Source organism: Borostomias antarcticus (assembly GCF_949987555.1).
Source record: "Borostomias antarcticus genome assembly, contig: scaffold_141, whole genome shotgun sequence".
Taxonomy (NCBI): domain Eukaryota; kingdom Metazoa; phylum Chordata; class Actinopteri; order Stomiiformes; family Stomiidae; genus Borostomias; species Borostomias antarcticus.
The window spans coordinates 100,279-110,278 of record NW_028176521.1 but is presented as its reverse complement, the minus strand read 5'-3'; the positions used below and the strand labels follow the sequence as shown (position 1 = coordinate 110,278).

The 10,000-nt window shown below is 45.4% G+C and overlaps 2 protein-coding genes across 2 annotated transcripts in view; one reads left to right on the top strand and one right to left on the bottom strand.

Moving 5' to 3' along the window:
* Window positions 1-2,004, top strand: part of LOC311328409 (uncharacterized protein) — a gene marked incomplete at both ends in the record, with an annotated part of 30,053 nt that extends 28,049 nt beyond the window's left edge. The window contains 4 exons of the mRNA XM_084462381.1: window positions 1-417; window positions 544-741; window positions 1,064-1,173; window positions 1,788-2,004. The exon at window positions 1-417 is cut by the window's left edge and continues 150 nt beyond it. Coding sequence (XP_084318507.1) covers window positions 1-417; window positions 544-741; window positions 1,064-1,173; window positions 1,788-2,004 — 942 coding nt within the window. The remainder of the gene's footprint in view (window positions 418-543; window positions 742-1,063; window positions 1,174-1,787) is intronic.
* A 3,055-nt stretch (window positions 2,005-5,059) lies between these two features.
* slc19a1 (solute carrier family 19 member 1) overlaps window positions 5,060-10,000 on the bottom strand; it is a 9,007-nt gene continuing 4,066 nt past the window's right edge. The window contains exons 5-7 of the mRNA XM_084462386.1: window positions 8,898-9,090; window positions 7,614-7,755; window positions 5,060-7,224 (exon numbers count right to left, since the gene is read on the bottom strand). Of these exons, the coding sequence (XP_084318512.1) occupies window positions 7,021-7,224; window positions 7,614-7,755; window positions 8,898-9,090 (539 nt within the window). The 3' untranslated portion in view covers window positions 5,060-7,020. The remainder of the gene's footprint in view (window positions 7,225-7,613; window positions 7,756-8,897; window positions 9,091-10,000) is intronic.

Sequence of the window (10,000 nt, the reverse complement as noted above, 5' to 3'; positions counted from 1 at the left end):
CCCCAGCCCGACCCTCTACACCCAACCCAGCCCGACCCGAGATACCCAGACACTAGATACCCCTCCCAGCCCGACCCAAGATACCCAGACCCTAGATACCCTCCCCAACCCGACCCAAGATACCCAGACACTAGATACCCTCCCCAACCCGACCCAAGATACCCAGACCCTAGATACCCCTCCCATCCAGACCCCCAGTACCCACACCATTCAGATCCCAGGTACCCGGCGCCGACCGACCCGCGATACCCCAGCCTCAAAGACCGCTACCGCGTAGAGAACGGACATCCGGCCCACCCACCGCCCCCCCAGTATCCCCCCGTCTACCCAGACACCCGCTACCCGGTGACCCCCGCGCGGAGAACGCGACCCCCCGCGCCCCAGACCCCCGTCCATCACCACACCGCCGGCCCCGGGGTGAGTTGAGGCACCTGGTCAGCTTGACCACTGATACGCCATTTTGTGGAGGCGATTTTATTATCGGGAGGCGTTTTATTTTGTGGGGGCAATTGATCGTAACGCTCCTCTCTGCCTGCCCCCCAGCTCCATCTTATTGCCCTGAACGCCCCCCAGACGGGGGCGATGCGGGGCATCCGCGGGGCGGACTTCCTGTGCTTCACCCAGGCACAGGCCATCGGCATGAAAGGAACCTTCCGGGCTTTCCTGTCGTCCAAGCTGCAGGACCTCTACAGCATCGTCCGCAAGTCGGACCGCGACCACATGCCCATAGTCAACCTCAAGGTACTCGGGTCCAGACCTGGGCCAAATGCGTAGACTGTGTTTTTATTTGAGGTGCATTTGACTCATCACAGTCTGCACTTTTGGGACTGTTTGATTTGGTTGTGCAAGGTAAACCGAATCAAGCACATACCAAGTGTTTTGACCTGAAGGTACAGTGGCACACAGAAAAAACGTTGTTGTTTGTTGTTGTTGCTTTGTTGTGTTACTGGCGATCTGGATAACGAGCAGATCTCGTCTGACTGACGTCATGTTGTCTGACTGCGTTCCTCTGACCAGCCGCTGTTCTCTCTCCCGCTCCTAACCTTTAACCTTTAACCCTCAGGATGAGCGGCTGTTCGACAGCTGGGAGGCCATCTTCAGCGAGGCCAGGATGAAGGACAACGTGCCCATCTACTCCTTCGACGGCAGGGACATCGGCAGGGACGACGCGTGGTGAGCACACACACACAGGGACACACAGGGACACACAGGGACACATAACCCAACTGTAGTAGTGGTAGTAGTAGTAGTAGTAGTAGTAGTAGTAGTAGTAGTAGTAGTAGTAGTAGTAGTAGTGGTAGTAGTAGTAGAAGTAGTAGTAGTAGAAGTAGTAGTAGTAGTAGTAGTAGTAGGAGTAGTGGTAGTGGTAGTAGTAGTAGTAGTAGTAGTAGTAGTTTTAGTAGCAGTAGTAGTAATATGTAGTAGTAGTAGTAGTAGTATTAGTAGTAGTATTAATAGTAGCACTATTAGTGATATAGTAGTAATATGCAGTAGTAGAAATATGTAGTAGTAGTAGTAGTAATAGTGGTATAGTGCACTATATAGGGCGTCAGCCATTTTGTTTGTAGTGTCCGAATTCTCCACGGAATTTTCGTTCCCTATATAGTCCACTATTTATTACCCACAATTCACCTTGATTTGCAGGGAACAGTGCATGTATCCTACATTTCCTCCGTTCCCTAGGTAGTTCACTCCATGGTGAACCCTATATAGGGAATAGGGAGTGAGGGAACGAGGGAGCGATTCCAAACAAGTCCATCCCCTCATCTCTTCCCCTCCCCCTCTAGGCCGGAGAAGAAGATCTGGCACGGCTCCTCCAGCAGGGGTCACCGTGAGGTGGACAGTTACTGTGAGACGTGGCGCGTGGGCGAGCAGGCGGTGATGGGCGTGGCCTCCTCGGTCCAGGAGGGCGGTCAGCTCCTCCAGCGGAGCGCCAGCAGCTGCTCCAGCTCGTACGCCGTGCTCTGCATCGAGAACAGCTACACCGGCCCCTCGCGGAGATAGACCTGCTGAACACACACACACACACACACACACACACACACACACACACAGTAGACAGGACGTGTATGTTGCCAAGTCCGAAATATCTGACACACTATGCACGCACACACACACCTCCATAAGTTAGTCTACTGGTCGGAAACAACTCAACACGTGCACACACGCACACACACACACACACACACACACACATTACGTAACATGCAATATATGGTGCTTTGTAAATAGAACAGTATAGCAATATTGTCCAGTATTCTCTCTCCCTTCCCCCAGCACACTCACTCACTCACCTCCCTCCTCCTCCTCCTCCTCCCTCACCTCCCTCCTCCTCCTCACTCACCTCCCTCCTCCTCCTCCTCCCTCACCTCCCTCCTCCTCCTCCTCACTCACCTCCCTCCTCCTCCTCCTCACTCACCTCCCTCCTCCTCCCTCACCTCCCTCCTCCTCACTCACCTCCCTCCTCCTCCTCCTCCTCACTCACCTCCCTCCTCCTCCTCCTTCACCTCCCTCCTCCTCACTCACCTCCCTCCTCCTCCTCCTCCTCCCGGTCCTGGAAGCTACCGGAACCCTTTATTGATTTCCCACTGAAAGGGGTTCTTGGTTTTAGACGAGGCTTTTGCCCAAAACTCACTAAAGGCGGACGGGCAATTTATTGTGAAATTCAATTGTTTTGAAAGACAATGAATTTCAAACAGATAAAATGGAGGAAGAGGGAAAACTGTGAATTCATTCATCATTCCGTGCTCATCCATCCTCTATGAATAACCCTCATCCATCCTGTAGGAATGACCCTCATCCATCCTCTATGAATAACCCTCATCCATCCTGTAGGAGTAACCCTCATCCATCCTGTAGGAGTAACCCTCATCCATCCTCTATGAATAACCCTCATCCATCCAGGGCCTCTCAGACTCAGCACGGCTGTGGTTCCTTACTGGGCGTGGCAGATTCAGGGCGTGGTCATGGCTTCTTTGGCTACTGCGCCTGACTGGTGCTCTAAGCCCATTCGTGTTTGGTGAGTTTTGACCATTAATCGTCCATCTGGCCAAACAGCGGGATGTGAACTCATGACCTGCTGCCTGGTGCTCTGGGTCTGGAACAGAGACAAGCAGGACCTCCTACCCTCTCTCTCTGAAGCACTGCAGCTGACCAAACAGGCCCCACAACACTATGACAAGATCACACACACACACGCACACACACACACACACACACACACACACAGATGGGACAGAAAAACACTTAAACAGCACTAGAATGTCCTAAACACAGAAATGAGCCGTGTCTGTCAGGTGAACTGTTAAGTACGGCAAGCCAGCGGGATGTAGACCGAAGGTTGGTTTAAAAGCTTTGAGGTTAATTTGGAGTGAGACATGTTTCATAGAAGAAAGCTTTGAGCAATCAGCATGGAACACAAAGAAATGTAACAGACTAAGTCTTTGACTTAAAACGTCTGTCTTCAGCATAGGGGGAACTCAAATTAAGTATATACTGTACACAAGAAATCTAACGGTAATACAAGTCAGTAGTCATTTCACTAATGAAGTCATTCCCATCACACTGGCACATAACTGGACTTCCATTCCAAGACAACAAGCCAGACATTACAGTATTGTTTATGAAATGTATGATTGTTCATTAGCCATTGTTGTAATTTTTTTATTCATTTTCATTTCGGGATGTGTCATAATCTGTACATTTAACCAGTTTTAGCACTGTGCATAACATTTGTTATATGTTTTGACTTTTATTTCTATTTTGCTACTGGACATTCAAAGGAGTGGATATTTCAAATTATGTTGTGTTTATAATAACAATGGAATATTTATTCTCGATTCTTAACACAAAAAGTCGTTTTAATCATTTTTGAACGGGACCATGAATTCTGTAGTACATCCAGGGAGAACAAGAAAATATGGTTCCTGCTAATGTCAACCATCATAAAAGACATTCTCAAAAATGAGTTATTTTCACTGCTTGATTGACAGTATAACAAACATGTTGAATGAAATGACATGACTATGTAATAAAATACACTGCACTGTATCTATGAAACCCCACGGGGTTGGTTGTACCATTTCATATAAAATGGCTGCTGGAGCGAGAAGCACGTTTTCGTTTGAATCCTCTGCAGCTTCGCGGCGGTTTCCTGCTGTAGGATGAGTCATGTGACTCCTTCCTTGTAGGATGAGTCATGTGACTGATTCCTTGTAGGATGAGTCATGTGACTGATTCCTTGTAGGATGAGTCATGTGACTCCTTCCTTGTAGGATGAGTCATGTGACTCCTTCCTTATAGGATGAGTCATGTGACTCCTTCCTTGTAGGATGAGTCATGTGACTGATTCCTTGTAGGATGAGTCATGTGACTGATTCCTTGTAGGATGAGTCATGTGACTGATTCCTTGTAGGATGAGTCATGTGACTGATTCCTTGTAGGATGAGTCATGTGACTCCTTCCTTGTAGGATGAGTCATGTGACTCCTTCCTTGTCATGTGACTCCTTCCTTGTAGGATGAGTCATGTGACTCCTTCCTTGTAGGATGAGTCATGTGACTCCTTCCTTGTAGGATGAGTCATGTGACTCCTTCCTTGTAGGATGAGTCATGTGACTCCTTCCTTGTAGGATGTCATGTGACTCCTTCCTTGTAGGATGAGTCATGTGACTCCTTCCTTGAAGGATGAGTCATGTGACTCCTTCCTTGTAGGATGAGTCATGTGGCTCCGTCCTTGTAGGATGAGTCATGTGACTCCTTCCTTGTAGGATGAGTCATGTGACTCCTTCCTTGTAGGATGAGTCATGTGACTCCTTCCTTATAGGATGAGTCATGTGACTCCTTCCTTGTAGGATGTCATGTGACTCCTTCCTTGGACATAACGTTCCAACAAGACACTGTAAAATGGGTAGGTTGACCATTCTGATAGACTTGCTCTTACCTCCACAGATACATGATCCATTCCATTGAGTACTAAACTTAAACTAAATGTATGAAACCTAACGGACAAATCCTCAAACAAAACAAATATTTTAAAGCTGATTTATTTGGGAATCAAAAGTAAAATTCCTGATAAAAAAGTACTACAAGTTATTCAGTGTCCATTTCTTACAGCAACAAAATCGGTTCACAGTAAATAATTGAACGTGTGCATTCTGCATTGATTTCAATGTGAGAGAAAAAATGTGAAAGGAAATATTGGACAATTTTAGACATTAGGGTTTTTCCACTACCATTGAAGTCACCTTACACATTTCTAGTATTACCATGACAAAAACATACTTGCCAATCAAATAATCAGCTTATTCTGAGGTAAGTTATCCCATGCAAGCTAAATATGTTCCCATGTTTAAAAGCTTCTTCACTCTTAGATTCCCATCTTCAATTCTGATGATAACCTTGACCAAGAAGTGATTAATCCTGGTTACTCCGTTCTGCAGTTTGAGTATAATCCTAGGAATTCAGTACTTCTTAGTGAGGACTAAGAATATTCTACTTCTGATATTCAAATCTGAAGGTCTGCTTGATATCAAAGGATCAAATATGACATGAAAAGGTCACTTTTGTCCTCAACAGTCCAGAAAGGTACAGTACTACTTCATAATCGTCTTCAGGTGTTCACAAACATTCAGCAGCCGTTAATTCACTCTTGGGCAAAACGGCTTCAGAGACAAAACATTTTCCAACAACATAGACAATTATCTTTTCAGTAATAAATCCTGTAACATGACCAGTATCATCAATACTGTGCATAAGATAAAAAAAACAAATGACACAGCTCAACTCCAGACAATCCATAACCCCATCGATAATCCATAACCCCATCCATAATCCATAATCCCATCCATAATCCATAATCCTATGATACAAAAAGACACATTTTGGGGAGAATATGAGAAATGGGGAGAATATGATAAGGCAACGATTCTGCAAGAGTGAACCTTTGATATGATTAAGAAGTTTTGTAATTCTCATAACCACAAATGTACGAAAAAAAAAAAAAAAAACTTTGTCTCAAGGTGACAAATGGGGTCTGAATCTAACGATTCACACAAGGATCCATTCATGAGCATATTTCACTTCCAAAATGAATGAATGAACACTATGAAAGTACAGTACAAGCTGTCGTGCGTGATTGTAGCGTGGCGTCAGTTACACTGTGGATACGAGAAAACCCAGCATGCACGGCTCTTCACTGCAAGGATTCTTATCGTTGGCAGCAATGTGCAGCGTGGCGCATCGATGATTAAACCACGTGATGAACCCTGACTGACTGTGATCCGTTTAAAAACACAGGAGTGTGAGCAGAAAAACCTCAAGCTGATTTTTATTTTAATTACTTTTTTTAAATCATCAGTAGGATTCAGCAGCTCTTTCTCGTCAGTCAACCTCTCCAGCATTTGGCTTATTGATAAGCAAATTCCTAATGATCACATAGCAATCAGGTCTGTTTATAATGATATACAGTATCACTCACAAGCTAAAAAGCTACCACGACCATACTAAATTGTAGTTAAGTACATCTTGTTATTGTGCCACAAATACTGACGATAGCAAATCATTGCTATCAAGTTTCTAAATCATACTGTATTATGAGTATTAGTAACCTTAGTAAAGTTCAAAGTTCAGACCGTTTCATATTGGTTCCCCTGTTTATATAAAATATGACTATATTCTGTCAGTGTTACAAAGTAAGTGCATCACAAATTATCGCCATCACTTGTGATAAAAATGGGCAGTGAAATACTGCGTCCGCGGCCTCCGCTGTAGCACGCCACTTCCTCAGGGCTGGGAGTCACCTTGGTTCATAGACGAGGCACTAAGAGCTGTATGAACCGTTCAGGAATCCTGTAGAGGTCCCCCCTCCTCCAGTTCACCATGTCCATGAAGAGTAACACCATCCAGCGCTCCTCTCTCCGACTTGGACCCCTATAAGCGCTTCCTTAGCAGCCGCCACCCAGAAAGACCTCCTTCTCATTGTGACACTGCATGGTCAGGATACTGTCCAATCAGAGCTCTTCTTATACCTTCAAACTCTTCCCATTGGACAGAGGCTCGGTCTCCAAGGGTTCTGTTGCCATGGGAGAGAGCTCGGTAGGTGTGGCCTGGTCTGTGGTCCCTCCCCCTTGTTCTGATTGGCTCCGGTAGTGGCGGAAGATGACCCAGGCAGCGCAGCAGAAGTAGATCACCGTCAGCACAGCCAAGTAGCAGAAGTAGAGCAGGAACTGGAAAAAAAAAAAAACATCAACATGATCCACAAAAACAACATCAACATGATCAACAAAAACAACATCAACATGATCAACAAAAACAACATCAACATGATCAACAAAAACAACATGATCAACAAACGTGCTTAACCTATAGTAAAGCATATGAGTGTTTGCATGTCTGTTGCAGAAAATAATTATTAGTGTCTCTCCCTCTTATACTCTAAACAGGTCCTGTGGACTCCCCCCCCCCCTGTGCGCTGTACAAATAAGGTTTGATTTGATTTGTATTTTCCTTAACCTTTATAATCTTTCAGACTCCACTGTGTGCGTGTTTGTGTACGTGTGTGTGTGTGTGTGTGTGTGTGTGTGTGTGTGTGTTATTGTGTGTTTCTGGCTCTGACCTGCGAGTGCACAGGCAGTCCCAGCCCCCTCTTGTCGGCCACGATGAGCACGATGATGGTCTTGAGGATGGTTCCTAGAAACGTGTTGATACCAAACACCAGAGCACACAGCTCCTTGGTCAGGGACGAGGCGATCTGGAAACTGAGAGAGAGAGAGAGAGAGGGAGGGAGAGAGAGAGAGAGAGAGAGAGGGAGGGAGGGAGAGGGAGAGAGAGAGAGAGAGAGAGAGAGGGAGAGAGAGAGAGAGAGAGAGAGAGAGAGGGAGAGGGAGGGGGAGGGAGAGAGAGAGAGAGAGGCAGTTTAGTCCAGTCAGTCACAGAAATCTACAGTAACAACAAAAGGTGTGATTAGATCTATCAATTGATAGATCTATAAATGTATAATTCCATAGCAACGTGATTTAGCAGTGAGGGACTAGAATGAAACACAGCAATGAGCAACACACAAATAACATTTCTTAATATTTTAATGTAGAAAATGAGAGTAAATGGCACATATTGATTTGTCTTTGGCATGTGGGGCCATGGTATAAACGGGATAATTGGTTCCGCTGTGCGTCGGGTGGTTCTTCGCCTCCACGTCGTGCGTTAAAACCGTTTAACGCACACCTACTCGTTGATTATCTCTTAGTAATACTCTTCCATAGACTCCCATGGCGATGAAGGTGGAGTGGTCCAGCTCTACTCTGCTCAGGTACTTACATGGCGATGAAGGTGGAGTGGTCCAGCTCTACTCTGCTCAGGTACTTACATGGCGATGAAGGTGGAGTGGTACAGCTCTACTCTGCTCAGGTACTTACATGGCGATGAAGGTGGAGTGGTCCAGCTCTACTCTGCTCAGGTACTTACATGGCGATGAAGGTGGAGTGGTACAGCTCTGCTCTGCTCAGGTACTTACATGGTGATGAAGGTGGAGTGGTCCAGCTCTACTCTGCTCAGGTACTCACATGGCGATGAAGGTGGAGTGGTACAGCTCTGCTCTGCTCAGGTACTTACATGGCGATGAAGGTGGAGTGGTACAGCTCTACTCTGCTCAGGTACTTACATGGCGATGAAGGTGGAGTGGTACAGCTCTACTCAGGTACTCACATGGCGATGAAGGTGGAGTGGTACAGCTCTGCTCTGCTCAGGTACTTACATGGCGATGAAGGTGGAGTGGTCCAGCTCTACTCTGCTCAGGTACTTACATGGCGATGAAGGTGGAGTGGTCCAGCTCTACTCTGCTCAGGTACTTACATGGCGATGAAGGTGGAGTGGTACAGCTCTACTCTGCTCAGGTACTTACATGGCGATAGGAACCAGGAACTGGTAGAACCCTCTGAACAGGGCGTAGGCGACGTAGCACACCCATATGTTGTCTGTGGTCCCCATGAGGAGCAGAAGCCCCGCCTGCAGCGCCGTGATCCCACCAATCACCAGCTCCGACCACACCGACCACCGGATCTTCACGAAGCCTGCCGAGAACGCCGTCATCGCACCTGGAGAGGGAGAGAGGGACAGAAAGAGGGAGGGAGGGAAGGAGAGAGGGAGGGAGAGAGGAAGAAAAAAAGGGATGACATTTAAATAACAATATAATTAGGGCTGTCAATCGATTAAAAAAAATATATATTACTGATTTATAATTAATCTAATTAATTGCAATTAATCGCATATATAATTTGAGAAATCGAGAGTTTAACATGTTTTTGAATGATTTTTCAAGGTGCCCACCCACATCCATTGTATGACCAAAACGGTGGTAGAGCAATCAGACTTTCTCAAAAGTGCTAGTTTTGTCAACTTTTTGATCTGATCCATTGTATATGATCATCAGTAACCTTAAAACAGGGCTAAACATGATTTTTCCCTTTACTACTCCTTTAACACATACATTTTTTCCTAATTAATTGATGTACTTAATGTGTTAAATTGACAGCCCTAATGTTAATGAAAACTAATATGAACAAACAAGAGTGACTGTGCCCCTTGGGATTAAGGAGAGATAAAGTTATGTTGGCTCCCCAGTTAGAGTATATATTGTATTATCGAAAATATATCGAAAATATATTAGGCTTTACAGAATTAAAATAATTGAATCAATATAAGATCTAGAGATTTAAAAGCTGAAAATCGTCCTTCTTTCAAAAGATGAGTGCTAAGCTATGCCTCTCATTATGCTTCGAGAGGAGATTGCTATTCCTACATACTACTTGCGGTCTGAACTTTGACCCAACAGCTGTTTAAGAGGCACTTCACAAGAAGTGACATTCTCCAGATAAGCTAATGCCCAGGTGACTGACTTCTGGAGTATGGGTAAGTATGTGCAACTGCAAAACCAGCTAGCCCCACCTACTGAATGAATGAATGAATGAATGAATGAATGAATGAATGAATGAATGAATGAATGAA